At 44.1% G+C, this 16,182-nt stretch overlaps 3 protein-coding genes across 8 annotated transcripts in view; 1 reads left to right on the top strand and 2 right to left on the bottom strand.

Annotated features, from left to right (window-relative positions):
* e2f3 (E2F transcription factor 3) overlaps positions 1–5,141 on the bottom strand; it is a 64,407-nt gene extending 59,266 nt beyond the window's left edge. For 3 of the 6 annotated variants that reach the window (XM_080485798.1, XM_080485796.1, XM_080485797.1), the window contains exons 1-4: positions 3,381–3,761; positions 1,670–1,959; positions 1,439–1,538; positions 493–739 (exon numbers count right to left, since the gene is read on the bottom strand). In XM_080485798.1, the coding sequence (XP_080341924.1) occupies positions 493–739; positions 1,439–1,538; positions 1,670–1,959; positions 3,381–3,558 (815 nt within the window). In that variant the 5' untranslated portion in view covers positions 3,559–3,761. Of the gene's footprint in view, positions 1–492; positions 740–1,438; positions 1,539–1,669; positions 1,960–3,380; positions 3,762–4,783 lie in introns of those variants that run through there. The other 3 variants (XM_080485801.1, XM_080485800.1, XM_080485799.1) reach the window with 2 other exon arrangements.
* Positions 5,142–5,852: 711 nt separating this feature from the next.
* Positions 5,853–9,284, bottom strand: srfbp1 (serum response factor binding protein 1). Its single transcript, XM_080484232.1, has 3 exons — positions 9,177–9,284; positions 7,602–8,036; positions 5,853–7,490 (listed from the first exon to the last, which is right to left on the bottom strand). The coding sequence occupies exons 2-3, from the start codon at positions 8,034–8,036 to the stop codon at positions 6,246–6,248; spliced, it is 1,680 nt and encodes a 559-aa protein (XP_080340358.1). The 5' UTR covers positions 9,177–9,284; the 3' UTR covers positions 5,853–6,245.
* Positions 9,285–9,405: 121 nt separating this feature from the next.
* maco1a (macoilin 1a) lies at positions 9,406–16,094 on the top strand. The gene is given in 12 exon segments (XM_080484346.1): positions 9,406–9,593; positions 10,315–10,456; positions 10,548–10,674; positions 10,765–10,888; positions 12,351–12,529; positions 13,318–13,642; positions 13,644–13,850; positions 13,980–14,138; positions 14,601–14,783; positions 14,872–14,992; positions 15,095–15,269; positions 15,886–16,094. Coding segments are annotated over 12 exon segments (2,025 nt in total). The 5' UTR covers positions 9,406–9,513; the 3' UTR covers positions 16,089–16,094.
* Positions 16,095–16,182: the final 88 nt, after the last annotated feature.

Below are 16,182 nucleotides of genomic sequence, written 5' to 3'. Positions count from 1 at the left end.
TAAAGGTTATGCTGTGAATTGTTGATTTGATATTTACTTATAATCCGAAAACTGATTTATAACTTAAACTGTCATTTAGTTTTGTATTTGATCGTTGATCTTTCTTTGTAATCCTTCCATGGTACAGGATCGGCTAAAGAAGCCACAGGCTTCAGCACATTCCCTTTTCAGTTGCTGGACGATTAAAATAAAAACAAATGTTGGAATTATGTTGTTTTCTGCTTTGAATTACTGCAACTGAAATAAACCAACTACTACTACACTTTTCACATTGGGACTTTGATGCGATTACATCTCACACCACTAGAAATCCTGTATATTTGCTTTGTGGGATGAGCAGCACGACAAAGTCCATCAGCTGCAGTGAAAAAAAAGCGCGCGAATGCCCACAAACTAAACTCTGCGCTTCGAAACGAATGCTGCGAGCTTTTGAAAGACACAGAATAATACACGCGGCTGAAAATGCGACCAACCACGTGGAAATATACTCACAACCAGCGCATGAAGCTTTTGGAGACCTTCTCGAGGAACATGATCTCTTGCAGGACGTTGGTGACGTCATAGAGGCGCCGCCTCGGGACGCCGAGCTCCCGCGCGATCGCCTTGAGGTTAAACACCTTGTTGGGACAGCCGATTATCGCGGTAATCTTCTGCGTCAGGTCGCCCAGAGCGGAACTGTCGAAAGGTCTGCTTGCTGGAGGGGACGGGCGTTTGTCGTGCAAACGCGGCCTGTTGGAGCCTGATATGTAACAACGACCCGAATTGTTAGAAAATATAATGTAATAACACCCGGAATGTAATAACTGGTCGACAATGTAACAAAAGTGCTGAGTCCGAACTGTAATAATAATAAAATTTAAAAAAAAATAATAAAACAAAATGTAATAACTGGTCAATGTCATAAGATTTACCAAGAATTTAAATGTGATCTTAATATGTTTAATATTTAGACATTATTTCGTCCTGATGACTGAAGAAATAGAGAACAGAAGACTATTAGTGACACGAGCAACACCAATAATACATAAATTATATATAGATATACGTATATGCAAATAGTCCAAACTTTTAGAGCTCATTCTTTCAGTGTGATTCAAGTTCAAACCATAAATCACTGACTCACGTTAACATGTAATACAATGAGTACAATAATGTAATATTAAAAGTTTAACTTTTGGCCTCAGGGTCTATTTACATTAATGACCCTTTATTACTTTTTTTTTTTTTTTTTTTTTGAAATGACATTTCGGGATCAGCCCTTTGTGACGTCATCCACAGGGTTAAGGAAAAGTGGATAGGAAAGGACATAGGCGGGACTATTTGGAACCACCCAATGATTTCGTGGAACGAAACCGTTCCTCTGGTGCGATATCCTGCAACCTGCAATGGTTTTCAGTCCTGTACGAGTACATCCGTGTATTGGAACGATATGACTTACGGCTGGTTTTCTTGGGCGTACTCTCCTGTGCTTCGCCGATTTGAGCAGACGGGTCACCGTCCTCAATGTCCTCAGCCTCCACCTCCAGTTTTCTCTTTGCCTGTGGGAAAGCATTTTATCACAGCTTGTTAGAAACAACCTATTTGACCGGTCGAAGACGACTCGCTACACGAGTAAATAACACGCTCCAATCGGCTCGGCATGGAAAGGACGGTCTGTTGAATCCTGCACCGTGTCGTCGTCATTGAAAGCTTCCTGCATGGTGGAGAACTCGTCCGCCTCGTCCTTCATTGGCAACGTCTCCACAGTTGCGTCTTCTGTTGTTTCCTCATGAACTCCGTTTTCGTCACCTCCGAGAGTCTCACTTCCGCCCTCGTTTCCTTCGACACCGTCGCTGCTGTCCGCGTGCGCTTTCTGAAATTCCATGTAGCTGTGGATCTTTTGCTGGCGTTGCTCCGGTGAGAGAAATTCGAAGAGACTCGGAACATAATCCGGGTTGAGGGGGTTCTCGCTTTTCCTCCCTACAGCAGGAACGAGACACAGACGACACATCGCTGGACTGAGACATCCTCAGATATTCAAAGACGAGACCCGGCGTGACATGGAGCGACTTCAACGACACGAGTTCAAAATTCAGTTATGATTAAATATCATCATCTCCCTACAATCTAAGACACAAAAGTATGGAGAGACGGGGTTGCCAGGTCTGAGAGAAAACAAGTCAAACAGTTGATTAAAAGCAGCACAAATCAAAATATACCCATACAAAATGTATTTAGAGTACTTAAAGAGTCCAACAAAATAGTATTTAATAAAGTGACTCCATATTCATGTAGTGTGCCAGCATTCCTCCCAAAATATCACTGTTACCAACCTCTGTAGAGATTTATCATTGAGGCTGTCACCAACTTAAAGTATCTATGTTCGATTGTCAGTGAAGAATCAGTTTTTATAGTGAACTCAGAGGAGACTTCTTAAATCAGAAATATTATTCATGGAATCAGCGGGCAAGCTACATACACGATTAAATGACCCTCCTGCAATATTTAAATTTGTGGGAAAACCTATGCGTCTGGTTCTGCAATGAGTCTTCTCCTCTGAGCCTGGTTCTGCAGGTTCCTTCCTGTTAATAAAGGTTTTGTTTTTTTTCTTTCTGCCGTTTCTTATGTTTGCTCTTGTTGAATTTTCCTCAGTGAAAGTGCATTTAGATTATTCTTGTATTTTCCGCTATATGGATCAATTCCAGACCGTCTGAAGCTGTCTGTAGACTTGAACACTGTTTCTCAAACCCTAAAAAAAAAATACTAATAAAAACCAGCTGTGTCAGCATTAGTCTGTTAATTGTCTATTGTGTTGTTGCATAATGTATTTTAGTAATTTGTATGAATTTTAGGAATCCAGGTGTTGAATTTTAATGGTTATTGTTAATGATAATGATAATAATAAGGTCACTGATCTTACTGGAGGTATTTATAATGTGTATTATTGTGTTCCTGCTCGTTGTGTTTTCTGTGTTATGTGTTCCATAAGATTTTTAATATCTGTAGAAATGTTTTTGAAAGCAGGTGTTATAATTTAATAGTTACTGCTAATGTTCTAAATTTTTACTGTATATTTGTAAATATGTCTTGTGTCGTGTGGCTGCCCGGGGACCGCAGATGGAAACTAGCTACGACTAAAATCTGGTATGAAGCATCTTTTCTTTAAGGTAAATGTTTTTGTACATGGTCCCTACAAAATAAAATAAATAAATAAACAAATAATTAGTTGAATTACTGGAAAGGAATAAATAAGTACTCTTTTCTATGCAAAGCCCCTGTCTGTTCAAGTATGTCTTTAATAATCTTTCAAAAAAAAAAAAACTTTTAACTTTTCCATTTATTTAAAGACCATGTAGGTATAAGTGCAGCACAGCGGCTAAGCTAGCCTCACGCTTCCTCACCTGAAACAAAATGTTCACTGCACAGCCTGGAGTGAGCCGTCGGGACCCAGTCCTTCCTTTTCATGGCAGCCACCCATCTCTGTCTTCGTGCAGTCGTTTTGGGGAAATAATAGAAAGTTAATCCCCTCTTTTGGGCTTTGGTGTGGCTGCAGCCCACAGCAGCGCAGAGAGATGGCATGTTTTGTTTTGGAAGTCGGTCCTCAAGATGGCGCCGGAAAGTGCGCGAGTTTCTGCTTCCAGTCACAAAAACGGCCTCCCGCGTGTCTCCCTTCTGAAACGCGAGTCTACAAGTTCACCTGGAGATTCTCCCGTATTAACGTGGGATCCTGCAGGATGCCGTTTAAATGTGGAGTTTCAATAAACTCACGTCAAGTTTATAGTGTTTCCGGAAACGCTTTCAAAACAAGAGCACACAATTTAAACCTCCAAATTTTCCCATTTTAAGATTAAGGTGAGGTTATTATAACTTAAACCATAAACGTTCAAAGTCGCTACCGTGACATGCATCTATGACGCTATCCTACATTATAAAACAAATCCAAGGGGTCAGCGGGTGGAAGCAAGTTGCACTCTTGGACGGCGCCATTCGATCTCACCTCAATACCAAGAGGCGATACAATTTAAAGTCACAAACTACCTGAACCACATGTTTTTAGTGAAGAACATAAGTGCAAACGCCACATTTAAAGACCCTCATGCCTATTCTTGAACAGGGGATGATTGCCCTGCAAAGACACTAAACTAATAATACTATTTGTAGGATTTGGTGGGCAACCGTGTTGATGGTGTCACCACCATGCAGCCTGTCACTGTAAAAACCTCTAAATAAATATAAATGTAGAATCATTTCAACAATCAGACTGTTTTAACAACGCAAGGGTCTTTAGGCTGCCTTTTTGTGTAACTATTCCTCTATACAACTCAATATAAACTGAAGATAGAAATGCCTACAAACACACTTTCTTTTTCTAATTTCAACAACTCCAAATAAGCTCATGAAATTTGGCAAAATTTATATTTATACACATTGTAGTGTTGTTAACTTAAGAGCAGTCGTATTGAAACCAGTCTTGAGACTATATTTCAAGGTCTTGGTGTCAGATTAGTTGGTCTTGGCTGTAACACTAACATATCAAGCATAAAGGAATATTACGTGAGTTGTCAACCAAAACATCAACGTGCTTTTATTCTTAAAAACATTCACAGAAAGGTTCCGGTGTTGACATTCGGGGCTCCTTCGTGTGACGTAGTGCATCACGTGAGAGGAAGCGCTGCGGCGCTTATTAGACACAAAATAACAGTAGATATCCACTCTGGGTGTGTAAAGTAAATAAATGTTAATTTTCTACATTCGCTTATCAACCTCGGATGTTATCCCACACTTTGTTTTGTGTCCCTCTTACCGAGGCTTCTTCCGACGTCTCGAGCTTGTGGATCAGCAGAGAGGTCGGTTCCTCCGGTTCCCCGGCGGCCTCCGGGAGGGACACGGGGCCGGCGGAGCTCGTCGCCACGAGCCGCTGCGAGCAGATGTCGGTGATTACAACGGAGCCTCCAGAAACCGATGGAAGGCCTTCCGTCGCGTCGTTTTCTCCAGTCTGCTCCGCCATTTCCTCAGAAGATAATCCTCCGCCGTCAATACCTGAGATTTACTTTAAGTACTTCATAAAAGGTTGTTTTCCGTGTCGTGACTCCAAACACCGATTCATTCCCGCGGACACCTTGAAAGTAAAACTGCACGTCGGTTGTTCATTGGTCAAATCTGTACGTGATGACGTAGGTTGACAGCACGTGCTGCAGCTGACCAATAGTAAACATTCTCTGTGAGACCGAGGGGTCAGAGAGGGTGTGGGGGTTTCTCTGTGCTGGAAGGTAGAAAGTAGTTTTCTTTATTATTTTCTTAAAAAAATGTGTGCGAACACTGTTAATTTACAGATTAATTCACAGTTATTGTATAAAATACCCATATCTAAACATACACATAGAACTACAAAACAAGGTATGTATTAATACACCATGATGAAGAAAACAAAATGAAAGAAGGAATTTGGTGCACTGAAATGTAATATATATCTTAATAATAGTATCAGCTTTGGAGAAAATGTGAAACAAAAAGATAACGATAATCCCCGTTTAAATGAAGATGAGTGGCGTTAAAAAAAGCTGTAAAGTTTCACATCTTACCATTTACTGGTACAAATATATTAGATTAATAATAAAATAAAATAAAATAAAAATAGATAACTGAGGCATATTTCACAGCAGAGCATGACAGGGGAGCTTGTTGCAGCAGTTTTGTTGTGTATATTTCTGTTTGCCTGTCTGATGGTTTTGTAGATTTAAAATGCATTTCTCTTCAGATGCATTTGAATGTTATGTATTGTGCAGTATATATAGTAGAGGAAACAAGAGAAAAGTATGCATTGCTATTCGTGATGAAACTCTTCTAATCACTCTTAAAATAATCCAACTATAGCGCAGACTCAATCCTTTAATACTTCAAACGGTCAGATAAACAAGTCAAAACAAAGCACTCCGATATAAGAATTGTTTGCCTTCGACGGTAAAGAAATGTGTACAACTGTTGCGTCAAGTGTTGGATTAAGCAAAGACTGATGGATTCATCCACTTTATCGGCTTCTGTTTTAGATGTCTGCTTCAGCAAAATGAGTCGATATCATCCCTCCGTGTCGAGCACTTAGCACAAACCTCTTTTCAAACCATTTGAGCTATTCAGTTAATGTTTTATTCAAAAGACTGAAAGATACCTTTGCACTTTATTTTGTTAGACTGAATATTAAACGACCCCTTACAGAACAAGAGACGGTAAAATGTATAAATTCACGAAGGACAAAAGAAGGAAAACTCTCAGTCGTCGTCATCAAACTTGATCCTCTTTCCCTGGAAGGCCAGGATTTGTCCCTGCTGCTCTTTTCTTTTCTTACTGGCCTCCCAGGAGGGATGCAGCACCTGGCGTGGCGCCTGATGGGAAAAGCCTCTGGGATCTTTTTGCCTGAAAGCGTCCCCCCTGCCGCGGCCCCTCCCTCTTCCTCTCCCGCCTTTCTCTCCGGACTCCTGATGCCTTGCTTCAGGACAGGGCTTGCTGTACTTGGACAGTGAGCTGCTTTCTGAGCCTCTCTGGTACTTTGATTGTTGACTGAACTCTCTACTCGGTCCGCCGCCGCCCTTTGGACCTCTGAACCGATCCCCTCCTCGGCCTCGGCCTCTGCCCGGCCCTCCTCCCCGGCCTGCCTTGGCCCCGCCCAGAGAGGAGCAGAAAACAGACTGGAAGGCTTTTCCTTTGGACTTCAGCCGGGACTCCAGCTCGTCCAGTTGGCTCTGCAGCTGATCTGAAGGTTTCTCACTGCCCTTCTTTACCTCCTCCTTCAGCTCTTCCCCTTCTGCTTTCGGCTTTTTCTTCTTGAACTTGCTCACTTTTCCTACAAAGAAGTCGTCGTCGTCGCTCTCCTCGGACTGCGATGACTGCTTGTGGAAGCGTTCCTCTGTGCTGTCGTCAAAGTACTCTTTCTCCTCCTCGTCTCCGGACGACTCCAGGTCGCTCTCGTCGTCGACGTCGTCGTCTGTCATTCTCTGCGGCTCAGCGGCGGCCGGCTTCGGACTGGGCGGCTTTTTAGCATCTTGGCTTTCAATCTGCGTGCTCTCGGTTTGCTTCACGTCACGTGTTTTTATCTCGACTGGCTCTTCACTCTTAGGCTCTGATCTTTCTGGAGCATCTGAGCAAACTTCTTCTTCCGTTTCGCCAACGGCAGCATCGTCAGTGTCTTCCATTACTTTAACCCCATCATCCTTCGCTTTCCGAGGCGTCGCTGCGATGGCTTCCTCTTTCTTCTCGATCTCTCGTTCACTCGTTTTGTCCGCCGGCTGTTGGGATGCCTCTGCAGGTTGCGTTTGCACCTTTTCCCTCTCTGCCTGCTTCCCGCCTTTCCTCCGCTCATCTTTAAAAGCCTTCACAGCAGCTTTGATGGTCTCAATCTTCTTGTTGAACTGAGGGTGTGAGGCTATGCGAGCCATAGCCCGGTCAGAAATGGTTGACTTGGGGTTTTTGCACACGATTTCGAAGCTGAGGTTTTTCTGCAGGGCCGTCTTAGTCACCTGTAGGTATAAATAATAATAATAATAAAAGAAAGATTATTAATTATTAAATGCTTTGCAGGTGGAAAACCAAGGATGCCAGCTCCCCCTTTACAAACAAAACCAACTTACCAGGTCGGGTACGAGCTCTTTCATAGCGTGCAACTCCTCCAGCAGCCTCGCCGCTCTCCTCTGATTCTTTTCCACCACGGCTTCTTTCCCCTTCTTGTTCTTGAGGGCGACGATCTGACGCGTCAGCTTCCTGATGGTCAGAGCCCGCACCCTCTTCACCTCCTTCCTCATCTTCACCACCTCATTGTTGAGGTTCAGGACGTCAGATTCTTTCTTATTCTTTGCTTTAGCTGGTGGTGCGACTTTTCCGTCTTTACCCTGAGGCTTGGCTTTAGGTTTTACGTCTTCATCATCTCCACCATCTTCTGGTTCAACATCTTCATCCTCACTCTCTTCTTTTTCTTCTTCCCCGTCTTCTTCGCTCTGTTTGTCTTCCTGCTCCTCGTGCTCAGCAGACAGCATCATGTTCTCCATCTCGCCTTGTGTGTTTTTCATCTGTTGGAGAAATCATTTTAGATTACTGCTAAATAACCACATCGCTACCATAAACTACTGCCCCAACCCGAATAAATGTATTCAATAAAAACATAAAAACAACAATAAAGAATGTCAAAACTCAACTTTTTTATTACTATGTAGACTAAGTCTGAGCTCATTTAGGATTAGATGACAGTTTAACATTTCAAATAAGTTGTAATAAGTGCAGGCAAGTGTAATAAGTACTATAGGTGTTTGCGCCCTCAACGCAAAACACCAAATTGGAACATCCTGCAACTAGTAAAATTAATTAGCAACAGATCAGTAGCATGACAGTAAGAAAGCACTGGCACTAAAGACTAGTAGTGCAACAATTCAAAAGTAATGGTTTTTGGTGTGAAAAAAGACAAATTATTGGTGGTTTTTCAATAAATAAATAAATAAGTTAAATATTCCAAGAACGACTGATACACCTGCATGTCAGTGACGGAAGCTGTAGCAGAAACCTGTTCTTTACCCCAATAAACTATATTTCCAGCTTGTAAACAGCACTTAAACACCAGCTGCAGGTATGACATTAAGATAGGTTAGTGCAACCCAAACATCTGTGGTCATCTGAAGGTACAACCAATGTTGAACATGTTTTGGAACAGCATATGCCTCATCTAGCTATTTTTAGTCGTAGATAAGGCGTTCTAAGGCAACTTAAAAGCATACAACAAGGCAGAAAATGTAGACTTATAATGGCACCACCTATTGATTTAAATAAGAATTGTATTATACATGATTTATTTATTTTTCTCTGGCGAGAAGAGGGAATGTATTTGTGGTGATGATGACGCTTGTCTAAAAAGTAAAACGTTGGGACATTACTGTGGGTTCTACCGCCGAGATAACTTTATCTAAGGCAGCTGGACGACAGCAAGTCGATGTCAACTTATTGACCAGATCCCAAAGCAAACTGGAAACAGAATCGACAGTGCCAAAATAGCAAGTTGAGGAAAACTGAAATAACAAACGTGGTTGAGTACACATGGGGGATTCCAACTGCGAAGCGTGAGGCGTAATAACTCTATATTGAATCACACAAGCATTATCAAATTAAACTAAAAGAACTGAAGTTAGAAAACCACATGATGCTGTTAAGAATTATCTTACCGTAGAGAAATGTGTTTTACAACGTTAAAAGCGAGAGGATCCTCTCGAATCGCAGGGGGCCGCCATATTTTTCCTACGTCGTGGACACACTATACGCAGCGTCACGACGTCAGACGTAACCGACGCAGCGCGTCGTCAAAAAAGGGGGGAGGGGCCTTACGCGGGACTGTTTTTATTTATTTCTTTGTTTCATGTTGCATTAAAACAACAACAATGGTGGATAATTGGAAGGGAGCGTGAATGCCGGGATGAGCGGATGACATTTCCAGTCACGGATTTTTTTATTTTTTTTGTTGACCAGCGCGATATCACACGTGAATAATCAACAGGGGGGAGGATGAAGCGGCGCAATGCGGACTGCAGCAAACTCCGACGGCCGTTAAAACGGAACCGAATCACCGAGGGTATATATAGCAGGTATGGAGGGACGGGGTTGTGTAACAATGGCGCCTCGCGGGGCTGATACATTCAAACATGTCCGCATATTCTCGCAATTACAGGCCCGACGTGAACGTTTACATGTGTATTATTTTATTTTTTTCCCCCTTTCTTTTTGTGTGTGTGCTTTAGCTTTTAGCTCCTGCTCACATTTCCAAATGAATGTCGTTGGCATTGAGTGTGAATGGCGCTCGGTCGATTCGCGTTCAAGTACAAAGAAGAAAACTCGCTTGAAAGGGGGAGAAAATAATAATAATAATCGTTAAAAATAACGTTAAGAGATGACAGCTGCGGTGTTGGGAGCGCGCGTTTTGTAGCCCGGGTGCTCCCGGCTCCTCTCACCTGCGCTTTGTCTGGCGCGGGGCTTAATTGGTAATTGTTAAAACGTGAAGGGGGACAATTAACGGTAAACGAGACAAAGCCGCGCGGAGGAGGAGGCGTGTCTTTAATGCACGAGGCTGACTGACGAGGAGATAATGTGGAGAATTGACCCCAGCTTGAGGGTTTAACATGTCCAGACATGACACTGGGTACATGCTGCACTCTCCTGTCAACATGTGTGATCTTCAGCTTATTTAGTGGGTTTTACTCAAAGATCTGGCTGCATCAGTCTTTATCTGAACCTATACTCATCATTAAAGCATCTAAACCCCTCTCTAATCTGCTTTTCTGTCTTGATTTCTATTGTCCCTCCCCACAGTACCTTCCTGTACCTGAAGTTCCTGGTAGTGTGGGTGTTGGTCCTGCTGGCAGACTTTGTGCTGGAGTTCAGATTCGAGTACCTGTGGCCCTTCTGGCTCTTCATCCGGAGCGTCTTCGACTCCTTCAGATATCAGGGGCTGGTAAGAGCTCGGGCGCTACACCCGCCTCGTGTTTCAACGTTGAATGTGAAATATCGTATTTGACTTTTGTTGTGTTTTCCCCTGCACACAGGCGTTCTCCGTCTTCTTCGTGTGTGTGGCGTGTACATCAGACATCATATGCCTCCTCTTCATCCCGGTCCAGTGGCTGTTTTTTGCTGCCAGCACCTACGTATGGGTCCAGTACGTCTGGCACACAGGTTAGTCCCTCCCTGCCAAGTTTCTTCAGGGCGAGACCTCCGAGCACTGATATGTTGTTTTTTTTCTATTTTTCTTTACCTTCCACCCAGAGAGAGGAGTCTGTCTACCTACAGTATCGCTCTGGATCCTGTTTGTGTACATCGAAGCCGCCATACGGTTCAAAGACCTCAAGAACTTTCACGTGGACTTGTGTCGCCCCTTCGCTGCTCACTGGTAAACAGAATTTATAGATTTTTTTTGGGGGGTATTTGCACTATTAGGCTCATTCTGTCTTTTTTCCCACCTGTTTTTGTTTTTTGTATTTGTAAGATGAGCAGCAGACCTGCGTGTTTGGGTTTACCACAGATTCTACCGAAAGCAGATAGATTCTATAGAGAATCTGATGCCTCCACCATTAGGGAAACGTCATTCAAAAGCAGTGGAGCCCATATCTCCCAAAAAAAATCCTCCAGGATTGACCGTACACACCCCCATGGCGACAAATGCCACAAGGAGTTTAGGCTCCGTTTACATGCTTAAACGTTTTTAGGTGAAAACGGTGAACTTTTGTCGTGTTTTGGGTGTCTGTTTACACGACAACGGTGCTCGGTGTCACTGAAAATTCCCCCCTTTTTTGAAGCCACTCTGTCTTGGGGCTGGGCCAAAAATTTAATCGTTTTATGGAATTTTTCACCCCAGATTGCCCAGCCCTACTGTCTCCACGTAAGGAGGGGTGCTACTGCACGTGCTCACCACGACCGTAGTAAATAGTCCTTCTGCACACGTGTGAGTAGATGGAGACTAATAACAATGTTTGCTTCCAGAGTGTCACGACTCCCAGTCCATATACAGGACTTGGTAGTTTTATTGTTAAGAGTCACTCTTTAGAGCAACCCAACTTCATCATCTGTCCATATGAATGTCTGTCGACTCACCATTGTGGTGTGTGTGTGTTTATTACAAAAACAACCAACAGCGCCAACAAGTGACCCAATGTGCTAACGTCGTTTTCAAAACGTCCCTTAAATGCGAAACGAAAATCCAAAATGATGTTTTCACTTGAAGCATTGTCATAGAACCGGGGCTTAAAGTGTCTTTTTGTCTAAGTTTCATATAAATGTTTAAATTTTACTGTTCCAGGTTGTGTGTTTTGTTTTTGTGTTGTTTTTTTCCTTGTCACATTAGTCGGTGGGTTTTTTGACATTTCAGTCACTTTGGCTGTTTTTTTTTAGGGGAGGGGGGTTTTCAAGCATTTATAGCTGTTTTAGCTGTATTTGTCATCTATTTTAGATTTTTTTTTTTATCTGCTTTCACAGTTTTTACTGGTTTTTTTTTTTTTTTTTTTTTTTTTTTTACATTTTATCCATTTTTCTGTTTTAGCTGTTCCTCGCAATTTCATCTGTTTTACCTATAAAAAAAAAAAAAAAAGTTTATTCACACATTATTTTGTCAAAGTTTCGTAGAGCTACTACAGAATGGCCTATCGAGGCTCCCCTTTCTTGAATACACTGGTTATTTACCTGTATGTCTTGTTTCTACATACTGAGCTCTGCTGTTCTCATCACAAATGCATATTCCTTGTAATATGTCAGATCTCTGCCACGAAGCATTGTCACAACAAAGAATTCTACCCTGAAACCAGAACTCCCCCTACCTTTCCGTGACACGTTTATCTTCTCTTCTCATGGTCCTCCAGCATCGGCTACCCCGTGGTGACGCTGGGCTTCGGCTTCAAGAGCTACGTCAGCTATAAGATGCGACTGAGGAAACAGAAGGAGGTGCAGAAAGAGAACGAGTTCTACATGCAGCTCCTCCAGCAGGCGTTACCGCCGGAGCAACAGATGCTGCAGAGACAAGAGCGGGAGGCGGAAGAAGGTGAGACCTCAATGAACACAACAGTTTGTGCAAAGTGAACAACAAGCTGCTGTGATCAGGATACTTCTCTTTAATATATCAGAGGATTTGCATGTATCTGAAATGCTAATTTACTGTGAATTAAACATTTTTTAATAAAATTGCCCTCACATTGCAGAATAGAGATTAAAGTCTCTAAGGCGGAGTCTCTGAGTTTTCAAAAAGTTAAGTTTTCAGTGGCTCCAAGCGCCGTTCCCGTGTAAAGGGGGCCTAAAGGGTTGCCATTTGACTTACTATTTACTTATCAAAGTGTCATTTGTTAGAAGTATGTGGAACCACAGACCATGACACAGTAAGTATAAAAGACAGCTTGAGTAATGTGAAGTAGATGTGTGTCAAGTAATTGCAGGAAACTGGAGAAAAGGGGGGAAAAAAAAAAAAAAAACGCTTTTTGAACGCCTCAAAACGTATACAGACCAAGTCATCCTCATGTTTTCCTACTTCTCGCTGAGAAACGTACTATTTGCATTACATGCTTCAAAGCCAGCAGATTCAATTGACGAAAAATGTCAATTTCACCTGAAAAGTAACGGGGAAAAAATGATTGTATTGTTGAATATTTGGGACGATATTTTCCAAGTTACTTGCAGTGTGTCACATATTGCTGAAACGCCACGCATTGTGCTTAAGACGCTTCAACTCGCACGGACAGGAGAGTTTCCCTGAATGAAGCTCATCTTTCAGTCCGCTTCTGTAAAATCGTTTTTTTCTTCTATTTAATAACCTCATATCTGCTTGCTTTGGTCCAGCTGCCTTGGCTAAAGGAATCTCGGAGGTAGAACCCACAGTGGTGTCCCAGAACGGAGCGCCTCCCGGAAAGAAGGGCGCCTCAGTCCCGTTACCGGAACTGGAGTACCGGGAAAAGGGGAAGGACAGTACTGCGAAAGAGCGGGAGGGCAAAAAACAGAACACAATTGGAATCAATAACAACAGTATTGTACACGCACTGGACTCCAAACTGCAGGAGGCGGAGTACATTGAGAATTACGTCGGGGCAAAGAGACTGAACACCGACCTGGCGGGGGAGAACACACACGCGGACAGCAACACACACACCGCGTCTAAAGAGGAGATGGGGGGGGACGGGGAAGAACTACAAAAACGCCAGCGGGGGGAACAACTCGTCTCCGCGGAACCACGTGTCGGCCAACGGCAGCGTGCCGCCGGGATCCTCCACCAGTAAGAACGAGAAGAAGCAGAAGGGGGCGGGGAAAGGCCAGAAGGACCCGGTGGAGAACTGCATCCCCAACAACCAGCTGGGCAAGCCGGACGCTCTCGTGCGGTAAGACGCCGCGACATCGGGTCTCGTGCCCGCCGCACACTGGTATCTTTTGTCTCGGACAGCCGAAAATATCACAGGGATTCAGCGCCATAAAAACGATGTTTGTCAATGTCGTTGTTCTCCTGGCAGGCTGGAGCAGGATGTGAAGCGTCTGAAGGCCGACCTCCAGGCCAACAGGCAGCTGGAGTCGGAGCTGCGCAGTCAGCTGTCGTCTCTGAGCAGCCAGGACCGCAGCCTCCGCACGGAGCTGGGCCAGCTGCGCCAGGACAACGAGCTGCTGCAGAACAAGTAGGGGCATCTCTGCTTTCTTATGTGTTTTACCTCACTCACACAGGACGCCAGATGTTGTTTCCTCCAATTCTGGTTTATTAAAATGTCTTTTTCAAGGTCCCCTTACATTAAAATCGTCAGAATAAAATTAAGTACAATAACATTAAAGAGGATTATTGTGAGGTGGGAAACAAGCCTGAAAATCTGTTTCATGTACAAATTTAAAGATTTCGTATGAGTGTGTTAAATATAAATTTAAATAGTCTTGATGTAATATAAAGGGCAATTATGTGAGGTTCCTGCAGGTAAACCTACCTGCAATACTAGTTTGTGCCACTAGATGGTGTGTTGAGTCATAATTTAAAATAACAACGTGGACTAAATAAGGAGTAAATGGGGGGGTTCAAGTACTTTCAGGAGGGACGGAGACATTCTGTTAAAAGGTCAACATGTTTTAACTGAATGTCTCCGTCCCTCCAGGCTCCACAGCGCCGTCCAGGTGAAGCAGAAAGACAAGCAGACCATCTCCCAGCTGGAGAAACGGCTGAAGGCGGAGCAGGAGGCTCGGGCTCTTGTGGAGAAACAGCTGGCCGAGGAGCGGAAGAGGAAGAAGATGGAGGAGGCCACTGCGGCCCGGGCCGTCGCTTTGGCTGCCGCCACCAGGTACAATAAGTTTCCCCCCCTTCGTTTGTTCATCTTGCGTCTCTCGGACGAGCCGCTCAGAGCCTGAAACGTCTCGTCTGTCCGACAGAGTGGAGTCGACTGATTCTCTCCGCGGCCGCATCAGAGAGCTGGAGACGGAGTGCAAGAAGCTCAGCATGGACGTGAAGCTGAAGGAGGAGCAGATCCGAGATCTGGAGGGAAAGTGTCAGGTGAGTCAGACACTGAAAACTATAATCGGGCTGCGATACGGCGTGCCAGCGGCTTTAAATGCCCCCGTCCAACCCACCACCCCCTTCTCATCCTCCACTCAGGAGCTCCGCAAGTACAAGGAGAACGAGAAGGACACGGAGGTGCTGATGTCGGCGCTGTCGGCCATGCAGGAGAAGACGCAGCACCTGGAGAACAGCCTCAGCGCCGAGACCCGGATCAAGCTGGACCTCTTCTCCGCGCTGGGCGACGCCAAGAGGCAGCTGGAGATCGCTCAAGGTCAGGAGGCGGCTGCAGCCACGTACTCGTGTTATTAGGCTCCGACGTGAGGATTCCTGTAGAAAGACTGCTGGAGGAGGGAGATGAGTTAATTATTATAGTAACTAGTGGCTGTGGGAAGTTGAGATCGTGCTGATAAGAAAAAAGATAGAATACTAGTCATTTTCAATATCACTGTAGTGGGTGACTGGGGGGGGGGGGGGGGTGGCTAAAACCATAAGAAATGGGAAATGATGCAAAAACAACTTGGAAAAAACTCCTAAAGTGACTAGAATTACTTAAAACAAAGAGCCAAAATGGTTAAAATACCAAAATTGTCCTAAAAAAATGCTGAAAAAGGGTGAAACTGCTGAAAAATGAGTTTAAAAACAAAACAAAAAGAAACGCTGAAAGTTCCTGAATTGTAATTTGAATATGCAACATAAATTTAAAAAAATGTTGTATTTTTTAACTTGTATCAAATCTATACCTGAAACTTTAGAAGCGGTCTGTCTCATTTTAAAGGTTAAGCATGTTTTGTTTCTTGTTTTTTTTCTTTCCGGCTCCAGGTAGATTTAATCTGCCGACCCCAAATCTTAACCCCCACCAACTTGTTTCCCCTGCGTGCGTCATTCAGGTCAGATCCACCAGAGGGAGCAGGAGATCGCCGAGCTGAAGCAGAAGATAGCGGAGGTGATGGCGGTGATGCCCAGCCTGTCGTACTCGTCGGACGGCGGCAGCCTGAGCCCCGTCACGCCACACTACTCCTCCAAGTTCATGGACAACAGTCCCTCCTCCCTGGACCCCAACGCCTCGGTCTACCAGCCGCTCAAGAAGTGACTCTGACTCCCAGGCGCCGGACCGGACAGAACTTTTCCTCTTTCTTTCTTCCCTGTTTTTCAGTTTTTAAAGGTCCCGTCCCCCCCCCCCCCCC

This window comes from Lipophrys pholis, assembly GCF_963383615.2.
Source record: "Lipophrys pholis genome assembly, chromosome: 17".
Lineage (NCBI taxonomy): Eukaryota > Metazoa > Chordata > Actinopteri > Blenniiformes > Blenniidae > Lipophrys > Lipophrys pholis.
Note: the sequence above shows the minus strand (reverse complement) of the source record. Positions and strands in the feature narration are given on the sequence as shown.

Coding starts and splice junctions, on each gene's coding strand:
- srfbp1 (XM_080484232.1), bottom strand. CDS start 8,036: ATGAAAAACACACAAGGCGAGATGGAGAACATGATGCTGTCTGCTGAG. Junction 7,491..7,601: donor AAGAGCTCGTACCCGACCTG/GTAAGTTGGTTT, acceptor TTATACCTACAG/GTGACTAAGACGGCCCTGCA.